General features: G+C 43.7%; 1 protein-coding gene across 1 annotated transcript in view; it reads right to left on the reverse strand.

The window, feature by feature from the left end:
• The window catches only part of LOC119970933 (low choriolytic enzyme-like), a 104,309-nt gene that overhangs the window by 23,533 nt on the left and 53,426 nt on the right, over positions 1-27,350 (reverse strand). Inside the window, exon 5 of the mRNA XM_038806043.1 lies at positions 12,670-12,825. Coding sequence (XP_038661971.1) covers positions 12,670-12,825 — 156 coding nt within the window. The remainder of the gene's footprint in view (positions 1-12,669; positions 12,826-27,350) is intronic.

Raw genomic sequence — 27,350 nt, forward strand, 5'->3', positions numbered from 1 at the left:
CTCCTTTTTTGCAGCTGTGGTGCACTCCCTAATTAACAGTGCCACTGCCCCTTCTCTTTTACCTCCCTCCCTATTCTTCTTATAAAATCTGAACCCCGGAACATCTAACAACTATTCCTGCCCCTGTGAAATCCATGTCTCCGTAATGGCCACAGCATCGTAGTTCCAAGTACTGATTCATGCTCTAACTTCATCTCTCTTATTCCTGATACTCCCTGCATTGAAACAGACACATTAGAACCCATTCCACTGAGTGCAACTTTGCCCTATCAACTGTCTATCCTTCCTCACAGACTAGCTGCATACTATTTCTGCCCGTTCAACAGCTGCCCTATCCTCTGATCCATAGCTCTGGTTCCCATCTCCCTGCCAAACTAGTTTAAACCCTCCTGAAGAGCTCGAGCATACCACTCACCCAGGATGTTGGCGCCCCTCCAGTTTAGGTGCAATCCGTCCTTCATGTACAAGTCACACCTTCCCCAGAAGATAGCCCAATGATCCACATATCCTAAGCCTTCCTTCCTGCACCAGCCCTGTAGCCACGTGTTCAGGTGCGCTCGCTCTCTGTTCCTTGCCTCACTTGCACGTGGCACTGGTAACAATCCTGAGATCACTACTCTGCTTGTCCGCCTCTTTAGCTTCCAACCTAACTCCCTAAAATCACTCTTTAGATTCTCATCCCTTTTCTTAGCTATGTCGTTGGTGCCTATGTGCACCACAACTCCTTGTTGCTCCCCCTCCTCCTTAAGAATCCTGTATGCTCGATCCGAGACATCCCTGGCCCTGGCACCTGGGAGGCAGAAAACCTTCCGGGAGTCTCGTTTGCGACCACAGAATCTCCTATCCATTCCTCTAACCATCGAGCCTCCTATCACTATTGCTTTTCTATTCTCCCCCCTTCCCTTCTGAGCCACAGAGCCAGGCTCTGTGCCAGAGACCTGGCCGCTAGTGCCTTCTCCCGGTAGATCATACCCCCCCGCAACAGCATCCAAGATGGTATACTTGTTTTGAAGGGGATTGAAGGGGATTGAATCAGCCATTCAATCATGGCTGATAGTTTTCTCATCCCCATTCTCCTGCCTTCTCCCCATAACCCCTGATTAATCAAGAACCTGTCTATCTCTGTCTTATAGACACTCAGTGATTTGGCCTCCACAGTCTTCTGCAGCAAAGAGTTCCACAGATTCACCACCCTCGGGCTGAAGAAATTCCTCCTCATCTCAGTTTTATAAAGGATTGTCCCTTTAGTCTGAGATGGTGTCCACTGGTTCTAGTTTTTCCTACAAGTGGAAACATCCTTTCCACATCCACTCTATCCAGGCCTCGCAGTATCCTGTAAGTTTCAATAAGATTCACCCCTCATCCTTCTAATCTCCAAAGAGTACAGACCCAGAGTCCTCAACCGTTCCTCATACGACAAACTCTTCATTCCAGGGATCATTCTTGTGAACCTCCTCTGGACCCTTTCCAAGGCCAGCACATCTTTCCTTAGATGCAGGGCCCAGATCGGCTCACAATACTCCAAATGGGGTCTGACCAGAGTCTTATACAGCCACTGAAGTACATCCCTGGTCTTCTATTCTAGCCCTCTCAACATGAATGCTAACATTGCATTTTCTTTCCGAACTGCCGATTGAACCTGCACGTTAAGCTGAAGAGAATCGTGAAAAAGGATTCCCAAGTATCTTGTGCTTCTGATTTCCTAAGCATCTTCCCATTTAGAAAATAGTCTATGCCTAAATTCCTCCTTCCAAAGTGCATAACCTCACACTTTTCTACATTGTATTCCATGTGCCACCTCTTTGCCCATTCTCCAAGCCTGTCCAAATCCTTCTGCAGCTCACCTGCTTCCTCAACACGACCTGCCCCTCTACAGATCTTTGTATCATCTGCAAACTTAGCAAGAGTGCCTTCAGTTCCTTCCTCCAGGTCATTAATGTATACTGTGAAAAGTTGTGGCCCCAGCACCGACTTCCGAGGCACACCACTAGTCACCTGCTGCCATCCTGAAAAATGAAATGAAATTAAATGAAATGAAAATTGCTTATTGTCACAAGTTGATTTCAACTGAAATTACTGTGAAAAGCCCCTATTCGCCACATTCCGGCGCCTGTTCGGGGAGGCTGGTACGGGATTTGAACCGTGCCGCTGGCCTGCCTTGGTCTGCTTTCAAAGCCAGCGATTTAGCCCTGTGCTAAACCAGCCCCAGTGTTAAACCAGCCCCAGTGAAGACTCCTTTATCCCCACACTGTCTTCTGCCAGTCAGCCAACTATCCATGCCAGAATCTCACCCTTAACACCATGGGCTCTTAACTTATTTTACGGTCTCCTATGCAGCACTTTGTCAAAGACCTTCTAAATAAATCACGTCCACTGGTTCTCCTTTGTCTAACTTCCTTGTTATTTCCTCCAAGAACTCTAACAGATTTGTCAGACATGACCTCTCTTTGATGAAGCCGTGCTAAGTCAGTCCTATTTTATCATGTACTACCACGTACTCGCGACCTCATCTTTAATAATGGACTCTAAAATCTTATCAATGACCCAAGTCAGGCTATATAATTTCCTGTCTTCTGCCTCCCTCTCTTCTTAAACAGGGGTGTTACATCACTCTCCGGTCCTCTGGGACCCTTCCTGCCTCCAATGATTCCTGAAAGATCATCACCAACGCCTCCACAATCTCTTAAGCTATCTCTTTTAGAACCCTGGGGTGCCGTCCATTCGGTCCAGGTCATTTATCCACCTTCAGACCTTTCAGTTTCCCCAGAACCTTCTCCTTAGTAATGGTCACTGCACTCACCTCTCTCCCCTGGTTCTCCTGGAGCTTTGGCATCCCACAGGTGTCTTCCACCATGAAGACCAATGCAAAGTAACTATTCAGTTCATCTTCCATTTCTTTGTTTCCTATTATTACTTCTCCAGCCACATTTTCCAGTACTCCAATGTCTATTTTTGCCTCTCTCTTACCTTTTATATGCTGAAACAAATCTCTTCCTATCTTCCTTTATATCACAATCATACTTCATCTTCTCCCTTTTATTGCTTTTTCGTTGTCCTCTGCTCGCTTTTAAAGGCTTCCCAATCCTCTGGCTTCCACTAATCCTCGCCAGTTTGGATGCTTTTTCTTTAGCTTTTATGCTGTCCTTGACATGCCTCATCAGCCATGGATGCCTTGTCCTCCCCTTAGCATTTTTCCTCCTCCTTGGGATGAATTTCTGTTGTGCCTCCCGAATAACCCCCAAGAACTCCTGCCATTGCTATGCCATTCTCTTCCCTGAGAGGCTCCTTTTCCAATCAACTCTGGCCAGCTCCTCCCTCATGTCTTTGTAGTTACCTTATTTAATTGTAATACCGTTACATTTTATTGCAGCTTCTCCCTCTCAAACTGCAGGGTGAATTCTATCATTTGTGGTCACTGCTCACGAAGGGTTCCTTCACCTTAAGTTCCCTAATCAAGTTTGCCTCATTACACATCATCAAATCCAGAATTGTCTGTTCCCCAGTAGGCTCTGTCACAAACTGCTCCAAAAAAACATCTCTTAGACATTCCACAAATTCCTTTTCTTGGGATCCACTACCAACCTGATTTTCCAAGACCACCTGCATATTGAAGTCCCCCAGGGCCGAAGGGCCTGTTCTGTGCTGTACTATTCTATATGTTCTATGATTATTGTAATATTGCCTTTTTTACACGCCTTTTCTATCCCCCGATTTATTTTCTGCCCCACATCCTGACTACTGCTCGGGGGCCTGTACCTAACTCCCATCAGGGACTTTTTACCTTTGCGGTTCCTCATCTCTACCGACAGAGATTCTGTGACTTCTGATCCTATATCATTCCTTGCCATCGATTTATCTTCATTCCTTACTAACAATGCAACCCCGCCCCCTTTGCCCATCTGCCTATCCTTTCAATAGGACATTTATCCTTGGATATTTAGATCCCAGCCCTGATACACTTGCAGCCACGTCTCTGTGATGCCCAACATCGTACCGGTCAATTTCAGTGTGCAGAACAAGCTCATTTACCTTGTTCCGCATACTGCACGCATTTAAGTATAACACCCTCAATCCTGCATTGATCACCTCCCTTTTCACACTTGTCATCTTTTTTGCTCTACCTAAGGGTGATGTTGTACTTTTATTTTGGTTCTCCATTTCCACTTCAGTTATTACACCTTCTAAGCTCACATTCTGGTTCCCACCCCTTGCCACACTAGTTTAAATCCTCCCGAGTGACTCTAGCAAACCTCCCAGCCAGGATATCGGTGCCCCTCTAGTTTAGATGCAACCCCTCCTTCTTGGACAGGTCCCACCTGCCCCGGAAGAGATCCCAACGGTCCAAAAATCTGAAACCCTCCCATCTACACCACCAGTTTAGCTGCACTATCCTCCTATTTCCAGCCTCACTGGCATATGGCACAGGAGTAATCCTGAGATTACAAACCTGGAGATCCTGCTTTCCCTCTAGTTTAGATGCAACCCGTCCTTCTTGTACAGGTCCCACCTGCCCCGGAGGAGATCCCAACGGTCCAGAAATCTGAAACCCTCCCATCTACACCACCAGTTTAGCTGCACTATCCTTCTATTTCCAGCCTCACTGGCATATGGCACAGGAGTAATCCTGAGATTACAAACCTGGAGATCCTGCTTTTTAGCTTGCAGCCTAACTCCCTGAACTCCTTCTGCAGGACCTCCTCACTCATCCTGCCTACGTCATTAGTACCTATGTGTACTACAACCTCTGGTTGTTCATCCTTTGTCACTTCCCCCAAAATCGCTATCCTGTCATCTACATGTTGGCCCCCAAATGTCAGTGTCCCCTCGTCCTGTCTCCAGCTTTTGAAGGAGGCGTCCAATGTTACTGGGGGAAATTTATGTGTAGATGGGGTCCATGTGGACATTGCCACTCGTCTCTAGTGTTGTCTGAGTTGGTTCCACGCTCTGAGCGTGGCCACTACTACTGGGTATTTTGAGTTCTTGGCTGGGGTGGATGGGAGCGGGTTAGTGGCCTGTGCTCAGAAGGATGTCGCTGTGCAGGAGTCCTCCTCCATTTTTACCCAGTCTGCTCCCGGGTCTTTCCTCAGCCCCATATGCTCTCTGCGGTGGCTGCCCAGTGGTAGAGCTGGAGGTTCAAGAGCGAGCCCCGCTTTGTCTATCCTTCTTTGTAGGACACTCTTGCGGATCCGAGGGGTATCCCCCCCCCCTCCTTCACACACACACACATATAAATGCCAAGACTGATTTGTCGAGTTTGACGAAAAAGGCCCGAGGAATGAAGATTGGTAGGGATCTGAACAGAAAGAGGAACCTTAGCAGTATATTCATTTTGTCATCTGTACTCTCCTTGCCATGGAAAGTGGGAGTGCGTTCCTCCTTTGCAGGTCCCTCTTTACCTCTTCCATCCGGCTCGACAGGTTCCACTTGTGGATCTGTGTCCAGTCGTGGGCTATTTGATTCCCCATGTATTGGAATCTGAAGTTTGGGCCAGCCTGAATGGCACTTTCCCCAGCTCTGGTCCCCCCATCCCCCAGTGGGTTTATGCTGAATATATTGTTCTTGTTCCGACTGAGTTTGTCGCCCGTGAAGGCTCCAAACCCCCTAAGGAGGTCCATTATTACTCCCATGCTAGCTAGGGGGTGCAAGATATAAAGGAACAGGTGATCTGCATACACCAATACTCTGGGCTCTCTATGTCTCACCTCTGGATGCTCTCCACCCTTTTGCTGATCCATGGGGCTTAGCCAGTGGCTCAATTGCCAGGACAAATAGCTGTGGGGATGAGGAGCACCCCTGCTTTGCGCCTCGGTGCAACCGGAGTTTGTGGCGTTGGTCCGTAGGCTCATATGCGAGTGCTGTACAGCAGTTTCACCCATGAGGTGAATCCTGGCCCAAACCCGAACTGTCGAATGCCTCCAGGAGGTACTTCCATTCGACGATGTTGAAGGCTTTTCCCGCGTCCAGGGAGATGATCACTGGTGTCTTTTCCCCGTTTGGTGTCATGATCACGTTCATCAGGCCACTGATGTTCGCTGTTAGTTCCCTGCCCTTCACAAAACCTGTCTAATCCTCCGTGGCTACCTCTGACATGCAACTTTCCAGTCGCCTCGCCAAGGCCTTCAGCAGGACTATGGCGTCAGTGTTTGAGTGAAATGTGTCTGTATGCCCAACTCTGTTGGGTCTTTGTTCTTTTTTTGGATTAGCGATATTGAAGGCTAGGCCAGAGTGGGCAGCAGCATCCTTCTCTGTAGCGAGTCATTAAACATCTCCCGCAGGTATGGGGCCAGTGCTGCAGCAAATCTTTTATAGAAATTCACCAGGAAGCCGTCGGGACTCAGTGCCTTCCCCAACTGTATGGAATTGATACTCTCCGTGATCTCCCACAGTGCTAGTGGTGCTTCCACTCCATTTTCCTTCCTCCCCCACGACTGGAACGTTTAGTCCGTCGAGAAACTGTTTCGCCTTCGAGTCCCTCTCCAGGGGTAGTAGGTCCCAAAGGCCTCTTTGATCTTGCATGGGCTCTATGCCAGGTCTGCCAGTTTTGTTTAAATATTTTTAATCAACATATTTTCATAATTTTCGCCATACTAAAAAGAACCAGAAACAGAAAAACCTCAACAATATAAAACATGGAACAGAAGAGAAAGCAGTCCTCCCCACCCCTCCCCATCTCATCATTCAACAGCAACCAACCCCTGAAGGTGCATAATAAACAAATACCAAGAATTGTGGAACCCCTTCTCCACCCACCCACCCCCCCCCCCCCCCCCCCCCTCCCCCCAACTCAAACTTCAAATTCTCAGGGTCAAAAACTCCAGCAGGTTCCCCAGTCCCACTTCTCATTTCAACCCCAGTCCTTTGGCCTTCACAAATGCCTCTGCCACCTCCATCATCTCGAAGTAGAAGTCCCTCGAATTGTACGTCACCCTCAGCTTCGCCGGGTTGACCACACCGAACCTCACACCGTTGCCGAAGAGTGGCACCTTCACCTGACTGAAGGCCACTCGCCTTCTCGCCAGCTTCGGAGTTAAATCCTAGTATATATGAATACTAATTCCTTACCACTCCACCTCACGCCTTTGCTTTGCCCAACTCAGGACTTCTCCTTAACATGAAATTTGTGGAAACAAATTATGACCACCCTTGGCGGATCGTTTGCCTTTGGGTTGGACCTGAGTGACCAACGAGCCCTGTCCAGCTCATACCAGGAGGATTCTTCTCCTTCCCCCAACAATTCTGCCAACATCTTCACGAAGTACTCAGTCACCCTCGATCCCTCCACCCCCTCCGGCAAGCTCACTATTCTCACATTCTGTCACCGCGACCTTTTCTCCAGGTCCTCCACCATGGCTCTGGGTCCTTTGCTGGCCTACACCATCCTCCGCAGTTCCTCACTCTTCGAGGTGAACTGGTCACTGTGCTGCGACAGAGCTTCCTTCACCCCTTCCAATTTCTCTTCTTGCTCCCATACCACGGTCGATGACTGCAACACCACCATCTTCCCTGGGGCCATCGCCTCCTCCACCAGCACCTTCATCGCAGCCATCATCGCCTTACACATCATCTCTATGTTCTTGACGAACTGCCTCAGAGTTTCAACTGTGAGGGGAGCGGCCCCACCCAGCAATCCCGCCTCCGCCATCTCTCCTGCGGTCGAGCTGACCCATTTACTCGAACTTTCTTCACCCCTTCTTCCCAGCAGCATAGTTATGGATCTTCGACATTCCCTACCATCCATCTGTCTTGCTGCACCCTGGAACCAGGCATTAAACTCCAATAACCAAAACCTCGAGCAGGAGCTACCCAACATGCATCTTCCACCTACATGCCGCTACCGGAAGTCCCAGTCTGCCGTTTCTATCTTTCATCGGAGTTCTTTCTCTGATGGCTGCCTGTTTTCTCAGTTGCTGAGCCAGCAGGCGGCTGGCCTCGTCTCCATGCTCATAAAAGGTTGTCCGTGTCTGGCGGAGTTGGTGCACTGCTTTCGCAGTGGAGAGCAGATCAAATTCCATTTGTAATATTTTCCTCTCTGCTTGTAATTTGACGGTCGGGGCTGTGGTGTACCGCCAATCCACATCCAACATGGAGTCGACCAACTGCTGCCTGGCCGCCGTCTCCTTTCTGTCCCCAAGCACCCTCCCGATATGCAATTATTTCCCCTTCATCACCGGCTTCAGTTCCTCCCAGAATGTGGAGCACGAGACCTCCCCGTTCTGCTTGCAGGTTACGTATCCCTCGATGGTGTGTAACATTTTCGCTTAGAGCACCTTTCTGGCAAGAAGGGCTGATGCCAGCCTCCATGGAGGTGCGTTGGGCCCAGCCGGTCTCCTACCTCACATCCATGTGATGCGTAGAATCATCGTAGAATTTACAGTGCAGGCCATTCAGTCCATTGAGTCTGCACCATGCCTTGGAAAGAGCACGCTACCCAAGGCCCCACCTCCATCCTATCACCGTAACCCAGTAACCCCACCTAACCTTTTTTGGACATCAAGAGCAATTTAGCATGGCCAATCCACCTACCCTGCACATATTTGGACTATGGGAGAAAACAGAAGCACCCGAAGGAAACCCACGCAGACACAGGCTTCCTTTGCGCCAGGTATGACTCCAATCAGTGGAGATTTTCCCCCGATTCCCATTGACTCCAGTTTTGCTAGGGTTTCTTGCCTGAGGACATTGTGCACAATATTCTCCGGACCCCAGCCGCATGTTTCTCGGCGTTGCATCGTCCGCTGGTGATGGGATTCTCTCTTTCCGCCATTTGTCAATGAAATTTCCCAATGTAGCCACCCGACGCTGCAGGAAACCCGCAGGCGGGCGGTGCTGCCAGCGGGAAATGAGAATCCCAACTGCTGGAGAATTCCGGCCAGTATCTTCAGTTACACAACTCTGTAATATTTACCAACTACAGGAAGAATTGGCCTTGTTTTTACAGTAAGCGCTTGGATCGGTAGTGGAGAAGTAAACCAAAAACTGGTAGTTCGATCTGTCAATTCAATTATGTGGAGCAGCAAAATCAATATTGGCTTGAACTGGTGGAGTTTGAAATTGGTCTTGTTTCTGTTTTCCAACTGGATGATGTGTCATTTTGATACGTTAAATAAATATGCATTATCTCCTGAGCTAAAACTCACCATTCCCTCTCAAATGCATCAAATCAAACACTTTTAACCTTTCATCTCATCGTCATCATTCCGCCCCTCCCTACCCCGCCTGCCACATACACAGCTTTCTATACCTACACAGAATACCAACGTAATCTCCAAAACAAGATAAAAAATATATTTCATCAATCTAGCCTCTTGCAATCAGAATTGGTTGCTCCCTAAAATCATACAGAGAGCAGGGAGCAGGGAGCAGGGTTTTCATATGCTTGGGGAATATCCTATTTTTGTAATGTGAATCATTTATTCCCTTTCCTGAGGTTTCAAAGTACAGTTATTACTTTAATTTTTTGTAAATCATATACCACCTCAAAAGCTAATGGCATCAAATTCCACATGCTATAATTTTTCTCATCACCCTTTGGATGAAAAAAACTCTTCCCGATTTAACTGGCCATCATGTCAACACGTTCCCCTGTGTTCAGAGATCTCACTATAGAGGAAATAGCTTCTTGCACCAACTCAGTCACCAGCAGCTTTTAGTTACAATGTACCCAGGCACCTAAATTCATAACTACTCTGTCGATTCTTGTCGCTAACCATTTAGAAAATATTCTAATTTATTTTTATTAGATATGAAACAAATGACCTCCCACTTCCTTCTCCCGTCCTGGATTAATTTGTCAGTTTGTCCACTCAAAATCAGAGTATGTCCCTTTGTAACTTTCTTTCATATTTACACAAATTACTGTTCCTCCTAACTTAATTTTAATGCATATCTGCATGTAATAACAGTTCTCATCTGTGCAATAATGGGTATCTAGAATTTGATAGGATTGCAGATTCAGCAGCACAGAAAGTTCATTACATTTGGCATCATTGTGAAGGGGGGAGCTAGAATTTGGCAGAACTCTGAGAGGTATGTCTTTGAAGGAAGTGAGGTGAAATGTGAAGTGTAACTCATTAGTGGATTTTCTGGGGAGGATTTTAACCTCTGAGCAGGAAGCCTTCCTGCCCTAGGCTCTACGTGAGAGGCATTAGGCAATGTTGTTGACTTTTCAACCAAAATAAGCAAAAGCAAGCAGGTCAGAATTGTGGTCATTAACCAGCACCAAGGTAAATAGTGATTGATGGGGAAGTCCTGGCCATTTCGAGGACAGACAGAGGAAAGCAGGTCTTTTCTTCAGTTCTTTGGAGAAGAAATCTTGCTCCTTCCAGCTCACTAAGTAAAGTTTTTGTCTTACCTTAAAAGACTGAGAGTGTTATAAGGTCCGGAAGAGTCCATATCGAGCCAAACAGATTGAGTTAAAAAAGTTGAATGCAACAGAACATAACTACAGAGTTGTTACTCTACTCCAGGAGCTAGGTTCACAGCTCATGGCCCTCCAGTTTTATACAGGATGCAGAAGGGGCGCCCTGCCCCTCAGTGTGCAGTGTGTATTCCCCATCCTTTGAGAATATCAATACCCCAGTCTCATAAGGGTCTCATGACTTGCTTAAAGTTTCATTACTGTCCCATGCCCTGCTTAACCCTAGGTTTATGACAGGGAGGTCTTCTGGCACAGTAGGTAGTCTCCCTACCTCTGAAACAGAAGCTCAGGGTTGCAACCCCCTTCAGGCCTTCATGGCCTCAGAAGGTGTATCTATAATATGGTCAAATAGATTGACTGTTGACCTGCAAGCCTTTTCAACACACTTACAGCAAGCAGTAAGAGTGGGAGACACCCCAGTCAGCCATATTTGATGCAAAGTGGCATCCCTCAACCTATAGCTTCTGGTTTAAGGATATAAAGTTTTTTGGGAAAACAGTTATAAGCAGGTGCTTTGTATATCTGATACATTCTAGATACGAGGAGTCTTCTAAGTGGATTTGGATTTGTTTATTGTCACATGTACTGAGGTGCAGTGAAAAGTATTTTTCTGCATGCAGCTCAAACAGATAATTTAGTCCATGAAAAAAACAACATAATAGGGCAACACAAGGTACACTATGTAAATACACAGACATCGGGTGAAGCATACAGGAATGTAGTATTAGTCAGATCAGTCCATAAGAGGGTTGTTTAGGAGTCTGGTAACAAGAGGAAAGAAGCTGTTTTTGAATCTGTGCGTGTTCTTAGACTTTTGTATCTCCTGCCCAATGGGAGAAATTGGAAGAGTGAGTGAGCCGGGTGGGAGGGGTCTTTGATTATGCTGCCCACTTTCCCAAGGCAGCGGGAAGTGTAGATAGAGTCAATGGATGGGAGGTGGGTTTGTGTGATGGACTGAGCGGTGTTCACGACTCTCTGATGTTTGTTCAAGTTTCTGAAGTTATAAGACTGCCACGTTTTTCTTGCTAGGTTTTACTGAGCAGGTGGCTTCATCAGGGTCCTATGGAAAAGGAATTGAGATTAGGGAATTGAGATTAGTGATTAGGAAATTGTAATGAGCTTCCTCAGCCGGCTCAGTGATAGAATCATAGATTTACACTGCAGAAGGCGGCAATTTGGCCCATCGTGTCTGCACCGGCCTGAGGAAAGAGCTCCCACTAAAGCCCATGCCTCCACCCTATTCCCGTAACCCAGCAACCCCACCTAACTTTTGTGGACACTAAGGGCAATTTATCATCGCCAATCCACCTAACCTACACATCTTTGGACTGTGGGAGGAAACTGGAGCATCGGGAGGAAACCCACGCACACACGGGGAGAACGTGCAGACTCTGCACAGTCAGTGACCCAAGCCGGGAATCAAACCTGGGACCCTGGAGCTGTGAAGCAATTGTACTAACCACTGTGCTACCGTGCTGCCCAACGGATTGGATGTATTGGAATTGACTGACGATTTGCGGTGAAAGCCACATGGTAGTCAGACTGTGCTAATATAAAGTGATGAGTTTATAAAGGCAATTTCCATTATAATTCTGATTGGCTATATAGAAAAACTGCTCACTTAAATAGAATAGATTAGTCCTGCAGAGCTCCCAGCTGTGCTGTACAACGCAATTCTACTTTAGCAATAAAGTCTATGTCATGTATAATTTGGCTATCCATCTACTCTCCTGCAATAAGGGCAGCACGGTAGCATTGTGGATAGCACAATTGTCTCACAGCTCCAGGGTCCCAGGTCCAATTCCGGCTTGGGTCACTGTCTGTGCGGAGTCTGCACATCCTCCCCTTGTGTGCGTGGGTTTCCTCCGGGTGCTCCGGTTTCCTCCCACAGTCCAAAGATGTGCAGGTTAGGTGGATTGGCCATAATAAATTGCCCTTAGTATCCAAAATTGCCCTTAGTGTTGGGTTACTGGGTTATGGGGATAGGGTGGAGGTGTTGACCTTGGGTAGGGTGCTCTTTCCAAGAGCCGGTGCAGATTCGATGGGCTGAATGGCCTCCTTCTACACTGTAAATTCTATGATAGCTCTATGAATATTGAGAAAACGCTTTCAGGACTATTTCGGTGTGAAAATTTGATTGTCTTTAGCGAAAGAATTGTAAAAACTGTATATTCCTATTTTCCTGTTTCAGTTTAATTTGTAAACCATTAAGGCAAATAGCTTTAAAAGGGAACTTAACCCAATTAACTTACCAAAATATGTTTTATAAACAAAAGGTATGTAAACAATTCCATTACTTGCACGAGGCCATAAACAACTTGAATGTCCTTTTGGACATTTCTTGGCACTTCTGTACATGCCAACTTTAACATCTCCACCTACAATGTGCTCCCATGCACTAGTGTTTTCTGTAAAAGTGAAATTAAATATATTAAGTAAAATACAAAATTCTACGACTGTGGAAAATATTTAAAATGGTACTGGATAGAAAAAATTGAATGTGTACTGATTAGGAATCAATAATAAAAGTACATATTAATTCATTTATAATTTATAAACTTTAATGGATGCTGTTATCCTAAATATTGACTTCACAGAGTGCGCAACGTTGGGTTACCTACCCTAAAGGGCTTTTATTTCATACTGCTAAGAATTTAGGAACACAGTCCGGAACAAGAGTGAATCATTTAGCCCCTGACCCTGTTCTGATATTCAATGAGGTCATGACTGGTCTGTGATCTAACTCCATATAACCCCAAACAGCTGCAGAAAGCACAGTTAGCCAGTATGGGGGATGAATAATAATCTTTATTTCTGTCACAAATAGGCTCACATTAACACTGCAATAAAGTTACTGTGAAAATGGCAATGGTAAGACACTGGCATGATATTCTAGCCATCTGAGCTAACTAGCCTGTAAGTTATTAAAACACATGGGGTTTTTAGTATATTGAGGTGGATAGAAAACTGGTTGACAGACAGGAAACAAAGGGTAGAAATAAATGGATCTTTCCCAAATGGCAGGTCCAAGGGGGGGGTACCACAGGGATTGGTGCTAGGACCCCAAATATTCACAGTATATATTAACAATTTAGATGAGGAAGCTAAATGGAATATCTCCAAATTTGTAGATGACACAAAGCTGGGTGGGAGGGTGAGCTGTGAGGAGGATGTAGAAATGTTTCAGTATGATTTGGACAAGCTGAGTGAGTGGGCAAATGCATGGCAGATGCAATGCAGTATAATGTGGATAAATGTGAGGTAGCAAAAACAGGAAGGCAGATGTTTGTCTGAATGTCTATAAATTGAGAGAGGAGAATGCGCAACGAGACCTGGGTGTTCTTGCACAACAGTTCCTGAAGGTAAACATGCAGGTACAGCAGACAGGAAAGAAGGTAAAATTAGACGTTGGCCTTCATTGCGAGAGGATTCACGTACAGGAGCAGGGATATCTTGCTGCAATTGTACGAGGCCTTGGTGAGCTCGTACCGGGAATATTGTGTGCAGTTTTGGTCTCCTTATTTGAGGAAGGATATTTTTGCTATAGAGGGAGTGCAGCAAAAGTTTACCAGACTGAATTCAAGGATGGCGGGACTGACATATGAGGAGAAATCAGGTCAGTTAGGATTATTTCGCTGGATCAGAAGAATATGGGGGGGATCTCATAAAAACCTATAAAATTGTAACAGGACTGAACAGGGTAGATCCAGGAAAGATGGTCCCGATGGTGGAGGTGTCCAAAACCAGAGATAATAGTCCAAGGTTCATTTCAGGAGCGCGGAGTGTGCTTTCTTTTTTTCAGCGAGAGCAGTAACCAGGGGGTTGTTTGCAGTTGCAGTGCATGGGAGGAGCTGAACGGGAGCGGTAAGTTTCCCTATTTAAAAAAAAATTACCTTGCAGTTTGCAGTGCGTGGGAGGAGCTGAACGGAAGCGGCCGAATTGCGCTCTGGGAAGATGAGTGAACTGATATATTTGGGCAGCGGCTAAACCCGAGACACTACACGGGTAGTGTCTCCCACCCGCCCTCCTCCTCTAACCAAAAATAAGACTGTTGATAAGGAGCAGCGGACTTCAGATTCTCGGAGGGAGCAGTGGCGAGGGATGGTTGGGAAGGTAAGTTTACCTCTTTAAAACTTTAAAAACTTACCTGGAAGGGTGACATCACAGCAAAGCAGTGACCTGATTAGCTGGTAAGGAAAGTGCTCCAATTAGCAGCAGCTGGGAGAAATTTAACTCTTCCTGTGTTGGTGAGTATTGTGATTGGTAAGTAAAGTCTTGTTTTCCTTTCACTTATTAATTATTTGATAGTATATTTTGTAGTCAGTTAAGGTAAAGGCTAAAAAGGCCAGGAGATCCCAGACCCGTGTTATGCTCCTCGTGCTCAATGTGGGAGTTCAGGGACGTGGCCGATGCCCCTGACTTCTTCATGTGCGTGAAGTGTGTCCAGCTGCAGTGCCTCTTCGACTGCATGACGGCTCTGGAGCTGCGGATGGACTCACTTTGGAGCATCCGTGATGCTGAGGAGGTTGTGGATAGCACATTCAGTGAGTTGGTCACACCACAGAATAGGATTGGTGAGGGAGACAGGGAATGGGTGACCAAAAGGCAGAGAAAGAGCAGGAAGGCAGTGCAGGTATCCCCTGCGGTCATCTTCCTCCAAAACAGGTATACCGTTTTGGATACTGTTGGGGGAAATGACTCACCAGGGGAAGGCAGCAGTAGCCAGGCTCATGGCACCGTGGCTGGCTCTGCTGCACAGAAGGGCGGGAAAAAGACTGGCAGGGCTATAGTCATAGGGGATTCAATTGTAAGGGGAGTAGACAGGCGTTTCTGTGGTCGAAAACGAGACTCCCGAATGGTATGTTGCCTCCCGGGTGCTCGGGTCAGGGATGTCTCCGATCGGCTGCAGGACATACTGAAGGGGGAGGGTGAACAGCCAGTTGTCGTGGTGCATATAGGCACCAACGATATAGATAAAAAAAGGGATGAGGTCCTACAATCAGAATTTAGGGAGTTAGGAGATAAGTTAAAAAGTAGGACCTCAAAGGTAGTAATCTCAGGATTGCTACCAGTGCCACGGGACAGTCAGAGTAGAAACTCAAGAATAGTCAGAATGAATACGTGGCTTGTGAGATGGTGCAGGAGGGAGGGGTTCAGATTTTTGTGGCATTGGAACCGGTTCTGGGGGCGGTGGGACCATTACAAACCGGATGGTCTACACCTGGGCAGGACTGGAACCAATGTCCTAAGGGGGTGCTTTTGCTAACACTGTTGGGGAGGTTTTAAACTAATGTGGCAGGGGGATGGGAACCAGATTAGGAAGTTAGAGGTCAGTAACTAACACCAGTAAGGAACGAGATAATAAACTCAATGTGACTAAGGGGAAGAGTAGACAGGGAAGAGTTCATGAACGCAAAGGGACAGGTGGTCTGAGATGCATTTGTTTTAATGCGAGAAGTGTAGCAGGTAAGGCAGATGAACTTAGGGCTTGGATCAGTACCTGGGAATATGATGTTATTGGTATTACTGAGACTTGGTTGAGGGAAGGGCAGGACTGGCAACTGAATATCCCAGGGTATAGATGCTTCAGGTGGGATAAAGACGGAGGTAGAAGGGGGGGGGTGGAGTTGCATTACTCGTCAGAGATGATATCACAGCTGTGATTAAGGAGGGCACAATGGAGGATTCGAGCACTGAGGCAATATGGGTGAAGCTAAGAAATAGGAAGGGTGCAGTAACATTGTTGGGACTTTACTACAGGCCTCCCAAAAGCAAGCATGAAGTAGAGGTACAAATATGCAGACAGATTATAGAAAAATGTTGGTGCAATAGGGTGGTGGTGATGGGAGATTTTAACTTCCCCAACATTGAATGGGATTCGTGTAGTGTTGGAGGCGTAGATGGAGCAGAGTTTGTAAGGAGCATCCAGGAGAGTTTTTTAGAGCAGAATGTAAATAGTCCAACTCGGGAAGGGGACATACTGGACCTGGTATTGGGGAATGATCCCGGCCAGGTGGTTGATGTTTCAGTCGGTGATTACTTTGGAAATAGCGATCACAATTCCGTAAGTTTTAGAATACTCATGGACAAGGACAAGAGTGGTCCGAAAGGAAAAGTGCTAAATTGGGGAAAGGCAGAGTATAACAAAATTCGGCAGGAGCTAGGGAATGTGGATTGGGAGCAGCTGTTTAAGGGTAAATCCACATTTGAAATGTGGGAGTCTTTTAATGAAAGGTTGATTAGAGTGCAGGACAGACATGTTCCTGTGAAAATGAGAGACAGAAATGGCAAGATTAGGGAACCATGGATAACGGGTGAAATTGAGAGACTAGCTAAAATGATAAAGGAAGCATTCATAAGATCGAGGCAACTCAAAACTGATGAAGCTTTGGAGGAATATTGGGAAAGTAGGACGAATCTCAAACGTGCAATAAAGAAGGCTACAAGGGGTCATGAAATATCTTTGGCTAACAGGGTTAAGGAAAATCCCAAAGCCTTTTATTCATATGTAAGGAGCAAGAGGGTAACTAGAGAAAGGATTGGCCCACTCAAAGACAAAAGAGGGAATTTATGCGTGGACTCAGAGGAAATGGGTGAGATTCTTAATGAGTACTTTGCATCGGTATTCACAAAGGAGAGGGACAAGACGGATGTTGAGGCTAGGGATGGATGTTTAAATACTCTAGGTCAAGTTGTCATACGGAAGGGGGAAATTTTGGGTATTCTAAAAGACATTAAGGTGGACAAGTCCCCAGGACCGGATGGGATCTATCCCAGGTTACTGAGGGAAACAAGGGACGAAATAGTTGGGGCCTTAACAGATATCTTTGCACGGGTGAGGTCCCGGAGGACTGGAGAATTGCTAATGTTGTCCCTTTGTTTAAGAAGGGTAGCAGGGAAAATCCAGGGAATTATAGACCTGTGAGCTTGACGTCAGTGGTAGGCAAACTGTTGGAGAAGATACTGAGGGATAGGATCCATTCACATATGGAAGAAAACAGACTTATCTGTGATAGGCAGCATGGTTTTGTGCAGGGAAGGTCATGCCTTACAAACCTAATAGAATTCTTTGAGGAAGTGACAAAGTTAATTGATGAGGGAAAGGGCTGTAGATGTCGTATACATGGACTTTAGTAAGGCGTTTGATAAGGTTTCCCATGGCAGATTGATGGAAAAGTGAAGTCGTATGGGGTTCAGGGTGTGCTAGCTAGATGGATAAAGAACTGGCTGTGCAACAGGAGACAGAGAGTAATGGTGGAAGGGAGTGTCTCAAAATGGAGAAGGGTGACTAGTGGTGTTCCACAGGGATCTGTGCTCGGACCACTGTTGTTTGTGATCTACATAAATGACCTGGAGGAAGGTATAGGTGGACTGATTAGCAAGTTTTCAGATGATACTAAGATTGGTGGAGTTGCAGATAGCGAGGAGGACTGTCAGGGAATACAACAAAATATAGATAGATTGGAGAGTTGGGCAGAGAAATGGCAGATGGCGTTTAATCCAGGCAAATGCGAGGTGGTGCATTTTGGAAGATCAAATTCAAGAGCGGACTATATGGTCAATGGAAGGGTCCTGGGGAAAATTGATGTACAGAGAGATCTGGGAGTTCAGGTCCATTGTACCCTGAAGGTGGCAACGCAGGTTGATAGAGTGGTCAAGAAGGCATACAGCATGCTTGCCTTCATCGGACGGGGTATTGAGTACAAGAGTCGGCAGGTCATGTTACAGTTGTATAGGACTTTGGTTAGGCCACATTTGGAATACTGCGTGCAGTTCTGGTCGCCACATTAACAGAAGGATGTGGATGCTTTGGAGAGGGTGCAGAGGAGGTTCACCAGGATGTTGCCTGGTATGGAGGGTGCTAGCTATGAAGAAAGGTTGAGTAGATTAGGATTGTTTTCATTGGAAAGACGGAGGTTGAGGGGGGACCTGATTGAGGTCTACAAAATCATGAGGTATGGACAGGGTGGATAGCAACAAGCTTTTTCCAAGAGTGAGGGTGTCAGTTACAAGGGGTCACGATTTCAAGGTGAGAGGGGAAAAGTTTAAGGGAGATGTGCGTGGAAAGTTTTTTACGCAGAGGGTGGTGGGTGCCTGGAACGCTTTACTAGCGGAGGTGGTAGAGGCGGGCACGATAGCATCATTTAAGAGGCATCTAGACAGGGATATGAACGGGAGGGAACAGAGGGAAGTAGACCTTGGAAAATAGGAGACAGGTTTAGATAAAGGATCTGGATCGGCGCAGGCTGGGAGGGCCGAAGGGGCTGTTCCTGTGCTGTAATTTTCTTTGTTCTTTGTTACGGGCTAAACTTTTTCGGACTGAGATGAGGAGAAGTTTTTTCACCCAGAGAGTGATGAGTTTGTGGAATTCGCTACCACAATAAGCAGTTGAGGCCAAAACATTGTCAAGTGAATTCTCTGCCTCCCCAACCAAGTATTTCTCAGTGGCGAGCCATCGCTGGCAGCGGGATTCTCCGTTCTGCCATTGGCCAATGGGATTTCCCATTGAAGCCACCCCGCGCTGCCCAGGCGCACTGCCGACAGAACGGAGAATCTCGCCAGCAGAGAATTCACGCTGTATGTATTCTAGAAGCAGTTAGATACAGTTATTGGGGCGAAGGGGATCAAAGGATATAGCGGAAGGTGGGATCAGGCTACTGAGTTCAATGATCAGCTATGATCATAATGAATGGAACTAACCAGCCCCTACATGTTAGCCAACTAACCTGCATATTTGAGTTAACTAGCACTCAATTCTGAGCTAACTGGCCAGTAATTCTAAGCTAACCAATCCACTCCAGTCGGTATTCTTCAAATGACCGTTTCCTCAAATAAACCATAATCATTAACACTGCAGCAAATGTTAATTCCTTGATAGCATTTACTTGTTCAAAGTCCTGACAGTTACCATAATTAGATCTGAGCCCTTGCAAGCTGAAATGTGCATGCTTTGATTATCTGCCCTTCCGTGATAACGCTATGACAAAACAAGTTAAACTATTCCAAAGGAAATGAATTGTTTCAGAGTAAGGAGCTAATATAATTATTTTGAAATTGCAGTATTCTTAAGGACAGGAAATTAGACTAGTATGGAGGTATTGCCAATTTAAAAAAAAATCATTTTACAGGGTGTGAGCATCATTGGCTGGGCTGGCATTTCAAAGGGCATTTGAGAGTCAATCACATTGCTGTGGGTCTGGAGTCACATATTTAATGGCATATTTAGTCATTAATGCAATAATAATAATATTGATAACCTCAGCGTCATGCTGTCTTTCCACAATGATATCTGTAAATGGACAGGAAGGGAAGTTGTTCACTGATTCTGCCAATAGTGAAGTCACACAGCACTGCAATACCAAAATACCCTAGGAGAGGCAAAAATACCAAGTGTGGAACAGGTCCCTTCTCAGGGATGCTGGTTAATTCAAGGGAACATGTAGACAGAGTACAGCCTTGGGAATAGACTCTTCAATTTGAAGAAAGTTTGCTTAATTAACTTTTATGATCTTCATTCTTTAATAACAATAATAATATTTAGAGTGTCACAAGTAGGCTTACATTAACACTGCAATGGAGTTACTGAAAATCCCCTAGTCTCTACACTCCAGCACCTGTTCGGGAGCAGAGGGAGAATTCACAATGTCTCATTCACCTAAGAAACACGTCTTTCGGGAATTGTGGGAGGAAACCGGAGCACCCAGAGGAATCCCACGCAGATGTGGGGAGAACGCACAGACAATGACCCAAGCCAGGAATCAAACCTGGGTCCCCACTAACCCCTGTGCTACCATGCCGTCCCATGTGCACATTGTTCACTTATAAAAGAAGAATATTTAAATTACAAATAAAATCATCAAGAGTATCATCAATCTATGAAGATAGCGGGCGCGCTCTAACTGAACTGGAACAGTCTCGCGATGAGCCCATTTAGCTGGGTGTTTCCCGGTGCTCGCAGCGCCGATAAACATCATGCTATCTATCAGGAATCTGGTTCAATTCGGGGCTTCAGCGAGGAACTCCCCGCTGAGGCCACATTGCGTCCTGTTTCCTGCACCGAGGAGTTCCACTTACCGTTAAAAATGGCGTCCTGATCTCTCGACTCCCCATCGCGACCCCTGAATCCCCCCAAAGCCCCAACTCACCTATAAAGGGGGCCTCACCCCCCCCCCCCCCCTCACCCCATCATACATGCGCAGGGCACCCCGGGCCGATCCCCAGTATAGGAAATTGGCAGCCTGACATCTTGGCAGTGCCCCTGCTAATTGGCAGTGCCAACTGGTCACCTTGGTTTTGCCAGGCTGGCACCCTGCTCACAGAGCAAGCACCTGGGGGCATCCGATCCTCTGGGAAACCCCCACGAGTGCCGTTCCATCTGGACCCGAGCTGTCTGGTTTCCAGCTGTGGCATGGAGTGAGAGAGAAGGGCCTGGTCTTCAGGACCTTTTAGGATTATCAGGAGAGATATCAGACTGGGCTTTTCCCTTTCAAAGAGAAGATTAATCTTTCACAGGCCTGCCTATTGCCTGTAGTCTTTCAATCAGAAGCTACCTTCACAGGCCTGACTGGGGAGTGTTTTAAAACGCCAGCCTTAGCTGACAGAGAGCATGCTGCTGTCAAAACTCAGGAGAAACTGAAGGCCAAAATGGAACCTGCCTTCTTTTCCAGAATCCTTCCAGAAGCTTCTGGGGGTTCCACCAATCACAATTTGAATCGAACAAGACCCGGAATTCCAGAAGGGTCGATTGCTGCCAGCCACAATCATAAAAATGATATCATGTTCCCCTGCCACACTGCACGGTGGGGAATTCCCTTGGCCCAGTTCAAATAGCAGCTTGCGGGGAGTGGGGGGGGTTTTGAAAAGTATGTATTGAAACAGCAAAATCTGCAATGTTGCAGCAGCCACCAAGACAGTAATTAAAAGCGATATAATGATCAGACAATTATTGAAAAGAGGTTCCTTCCAAGAAGTTAAGGATTACATCATTCAGAAGATCCGAATGAATGTAAGACAACACCAGGTCAAATGTTTATGTCACATGAAATGGCACCTGAGCAAACACCCTTCTCAGTATGGAATACGTGCAGACCATGAGGGTTAGGATTAAGCTATTTGGCCAGAAAAATAGGAAGGCAACTTATTATCTAAATGGAGAGAAACTTCAGAGTGCTTCAGTGTTGAGGGGTCTAGATGGCCTCGTGCATGGATCGCAGAAAACAAGCATGCAGATAATATTGAAGGGAAATGGAATTTTGTCTTTTATATTAAAGGAATAGAGCATAACAGTAGGGAAGTATTGCAACGTGCAAGGTATTGGTGAGATCACACTTGGAGTAATGGGTACGGGTTTGGTCCCCTTATTGAGGAGGGATGTAGTTGCATTGGAGGCAGTTCAGAGGAGGTTCACTAGATTGATTTCAGCGATGAGGTGTTTGTCCTATGAAGAGAGGTGGAGCAGTTCAGGCCTATACTCTCTCGAGTTTAGAAGACTGAGAGATCAAATTGAGGTACATATTAAGATAAAGGGTATTGACAAATGTAGACGTGGAGTGGGTGCGTCTTTTTGTGGGATCATCCATAGCAAGCGGTCACAATTTTAGGATAAGGGGTAGCAGATTTAAAACAGAGATGAGGAGAAATTACTTCTCTCAAAGGGTCATGAATCTGTTGCATTCACTACCCCAAATTGTGGTGGAGGCGGGGACATTGAGTACATTTGAGGAGATAGACAGATTTTTAATAATAGGTTGAAATTATGGAAACTGGGCAGGAAAGTGGAGTTGAGGTTGAGAGATGAGCAGAGCCATGATCACATTGAATGATGGAGCCGACTCAAAATTGCCTACTCTTGTTCCTAGTTCATTTGTACATATGTTTACATGCTGTGAAGCTTCTGTGATGCTTTCTGCAGCACCCACCAGATCCAAATTATGTGCCAATGGACTGAAAGGAAAGTACTGTCCCAGGACACAAATTTCAGATCAAAATAACAAAGAAACTGAAAATAATAATGTAAAGGTTTATGAAGCACAAAACCAACGTCCAACAGAGGTATGAGCAGAGGTCTCTGTTGGTTTGTAGTGAATGTAATCTAACACACTGCTGAAATATGTAAATTGTATGGTATACTTTACCGCAGGCAGTGATACAAGTTGAGATATGCAGGTCCACAGATCTTTGAAGGTCGCAACACAAGTGGGCAAGGTAGTCAAGAAAGCGTACGGAATGCTTGCCTTCATTGGACGGGGCATCGAGTATAAAAACTGGCAAGTCATGCTGTAGTTGTATAGAACCTTGGTAAAGCCGCTCTTGGAATATTGCGCACAATTGTGGTCACACCCTACCAGAAAGATGTGGAGGCTTTGGAGAGGGTGCAGAGGTTTGCCCGGATGTTGCCTGATAGACATGGATTGTTTTCATTAAAAAGACGGAGGTTGAGGGATGACCTGATAGAGGTCTACAAGATTATGAGGGGTATTGATAGAGTGGATGGGCAGGCACTCTTTCCCAGGGTGGAGGGGTCAGTCACCAGAGGTCATAGGTTTAAATTCCGTGAGCAATGTTTAAAGCAAAAGTGTGAGCCTGGGTAGTGAGTGTCTGGAACGTGTTGCCAGGTGAGGTTGTGGAAGCAGATACATTAACAGCGTTCAAAAGGCATCTCGACACACATGGATAGGATGGGTACAGAGGGATACGGCACAAGGAAGTGCTGAGGGTTTTGGCCAAGGTTGGTACCCTGACCGGCACAGGCTTGGAGGGCTGAAGAGCCTGTTCCTGTGCTATATTATTCTTTGTTAAATCGTAGTTAAAACAGTACTGATTGGGGGGAATCATGTGAATAAACAAATCTCCAGGAACAAGCTCAGATTACCCCGTCGTTGCTACACTGATTGCAATGCTTGTGTCAACAACAAAAAGGTCTATGGCATTATGGTTTCGGCAATTCTTCCATTTCACCAGAGACAACAGCACATTATCCGAAGATATCAAAATAAAGAATCAAAGACTGGTTGAAGTAATTATCATCTTGATGTAAATAGAATGACTGCAGTAATTATCATCTTGATGTAAATAGAATAACTGCAGTAATTATCATCACGATGTAAATAAAATGACTGCAGTAATTATCATCTCGATGTAAATAGAATGATTGCAGTAATTATCATCTTGATGAAAATAGAATAACTGCAGTAATTATCATCACGATGTAAACAGAATGATTGCAGTAATTATCATCTGGATGTAAATAGAATGACTGCAGTAATTATCATCTTGATGTAAATAGAATGACTGCAGTAATTATTATCTTGATGTAAATGAAATGAAATGAAAATCGCTTATTGTCACGAGTAGGCTTCAATGAAGTTACTGTGAAAAGCCCCCAGTCACCACATTGCGGCGCCTGTCCGGGGAGGCTGGTACGGGAATCGAACCATGCTGCTGGCCTACTTGGTCTGCTATAAAAGCCAGCGATTTAGCCGAGTGAGCTAAACCAGCCACTGCTCTATCATCTGGATGTAAATAGAATGACTACAGTAATTATCATCTCGATATGAATAGAATGACTGCAGTAATTATCATCTTGATGTAAATAGAAAAACTGCAGGAATTATCATCTGGATGTAAATAGAATGACTACAGTAATTATCATCTCGATATGAATAGAATGACTGCAGTAATTATCATCTTGATGTAAATAGAAAAACTGCAGGAATAATCATCTGGATGTAAATAGAATGATTGCAGTAATTATCATCTTAATGTAAATAGAATGACTGCAGTAATTATCATCTCTATGTAAAAAGAATGACTGCAGTAATTATCATCTTGACGTAAATAGAATGACTGCAGTAATTATCATCTGGATGTAAATAGAATGACTGCAGTAATTATCATCTTGATGTAAATAGAAAAACTGCAGGAATTATCATCTGGATGTAAATAGAATGACTGCAGTAATTATCATCTTGATGTAAATAGAATGATTGCAGTAATTATCATCTTGATGTAAATAGAATGACTGCAGTAATTATCATCTTGACGTAAATAGAATGACTGCAGTAATTATCATCTTGACGTAAATAGAATGACTGCAGTAATTATCATCTGGATGTAAATAGAATGACTGCAGTAATTATCATCTTGATGTAAATAGAAAAACTGCAGGAATTATCATCTGGATGTAAATAGAATGACTGCAGTAATTATCATCTTGATGTAAATAGAATGATTGCAGTAATTATCATCTCTATGTAAATAGAATGACTGCAGTAATTATCGTCTCTATGTAAATAGAATGACTGCAGTAATTATCATCTTGACGTAAATAGAATGACTGCAGTAATTATCATCTTGACGAAAATAGAATGACTGCAGTAATTATCATCTTGACGTAAATAGAATGACTGCAGTAATTATCATCTCGATGTAAGTAGAATGACTGCAGTAATTATCATCTGGATGTAAATAGAATGACTTCAGTAATTATCATCTCGATGTAAGTAGAATGACTGCAGTAATTATCATCTTCATATAAATAGAATGACTGCAGTAATTATCATCTTCATATAAATAGAATGACTGCAGTAATTATCATCTTGATGTAAATAGAATGACTACAGTAATTATCATCTCGATGTAAGTAGAATGACTGCAGTAATTATCATCTTGATGTAAATAGAAAAACTGCAGGAATTATCATCTGGATGTAAATAGAATGACTGCAGTAATTATCATCTTCATATAAATAGAATGACTGCAGTAATTATCATCTTGATGTAAATAGAATGACTGCAGTAATTATCATCTTCATATAAACAGAATGATTGCAGTAATTATCATCTTGATGTAAATAGAATGACTGCAGTAATTATCATCTTGATGTAAATAGAATGACTGCAGTAATTATCATCTCGATGTAAATAGAATGATTGCAGTAATTATCATCTTGATGTAAATATAATGATTGCAGCAATTATCATCTTCATGTAAATAGAATGACTGCAGTAATTATCATCTTGATGTAAATAGAATGACTGCAGTAATTATCATCTTGATGTAAATAGAATGACTGCAGTAATTATCATCTTGATGTAAATAGAATGGCTGCAGTAATTATCATCTTGATGTAAATAGAATGACTGCAGTAATTATCATCTTCATATAAACAGAATGATTGCAGTAATCATCTTGATGTAAATAGAATGACTGCAGTAATTATCATCTTGATGTAAATAGAATGACTGCAGTAATTAGCATCTTGATGTAAATAGAATGATTGCAGTAATTATCATCTTGATGTAAATATAATGATTGCAGTAATTATCATCTTGATGTAAATAGAATGACTTCAGTAATTATCATCTTCATAACAAATAGAATGACTGCAGTAATTATCATCTTGATGTAAATAGAATGATTGCAGTAATTATCATCTCGATGTAAATAGAATGATTGCAGTAATTATCATCTTGATGTAAATAGAATGACTGCAGTAATTATCATCTTGATGTAAAGAGAATGATTGCAGTAATTATCATCTTGATGTAAATATAATGATTCCAGTAATTATCATCTTGATGTAAATAGAATGACTGCAGTAATTATCATCTTCATATAAATAGAATGACTGCAGTAATTATCATCTTGATGTAAATAGAATGATTGCAGTAATTATCATCTCGATGTAAGTAGAATGACTGCAGTAATTATCATCTGGATGTAAATAGAATGACTACAGTAATTATCATCTCGATGTAAATAGAATGACTGCAGTAATTATCATCTCGAAATGAACAGAATGACTGCAGTAATTATCATCTCGATGTAAATAGAATGACTGCAGTAATTATCATCTCGATGTAAATAGAATGACTGCAGTAATTATCATCTCGAAATGAACAGAATGACTGCAGTAATTATCATCTTGATGTAAATAGAAAAACTGCAGGAATTATCATCTGGATGTAAATAGAATGACTGCAGTAATTATCATCTTGATGTAAATAGAATGATTGCAGAAATTATCATCTTCATATAAATAGAATAACTGCAATAATTATCATCTTGATGTAAATAGAATGACGGCAGAAATTATCATCTCGATGTAAATAGAATGCCTGCAGTAATTGTCATATTGATGTAAATAGAATGACTGCAGAAATTATCATCTTGATGTAAATAGAATGACTGCAGTAATTATCATCTTGATGTAAATATAATTATCTTCTTGATACAAATAGAATGACTGCAGTAATTATCATCTTGATGTAAATAGAATGACTGCAGTAATTATCATCTTGATGTAAATATAATTATCTTCTTGATATAAATAGAATGACTGCAGTAATTATCATCTTGATGTAAATAGAATGACTGCAGTAATTATCATCTTGATGTAAATATAATTATCTTCTTGATATAAATAGAATGACTGCAGTAATTAACATCTTGATGTAAATAGAATGACTGCAGTAATTATCATCTTGATGTAAATATAATTATCTTCTTGATGTAAATAGAATGACTGCAGTAATTATCATCTTGATGTAAATATAATTATCTTGTTGATGTAAATAGAATGACTGCAGTAATTATCATCTCGATGTAAATAGAATGACTGCAGTAATTATCATCTTGATGTAAATAGAATGACTGCAGTAATTATCATCTTGATGTAAATAGAATGACTGCAGTAATTATCATCTTGATTTAAATAGAATTACAGTAATTACCATCTCGATGTAAATAGAATGCCTGCAGTAATTATCATCTTGATGTAAATAGAATGATTGCAGTAATTATCATCTTGATGTAAATAGAATGCCTGCAGTAATTATCATATTGATGTAAATAGAATGACTGCAGAAATTATCATCTTGATGTAAATAGAATGACTGCAGTAATTATCATCTTGATGTAAATATAATTATCT

The sequence above is a fragment of the Scyliorhinus canicula genome, chromosome 9 (assembly GCF_902713615.1).
Source record: "Scyliorhinus canicula chromosome 9, sScyCan1.1, whole genome shotgun sequence".
Taxonomy (NCBI): Eukaryota; Metazoa; Chordata; class Chondrichthyes; order Carcharhiniformes; family Scyliorhinidae; genus Scyliorhinus; species Scyliorhinus canicula.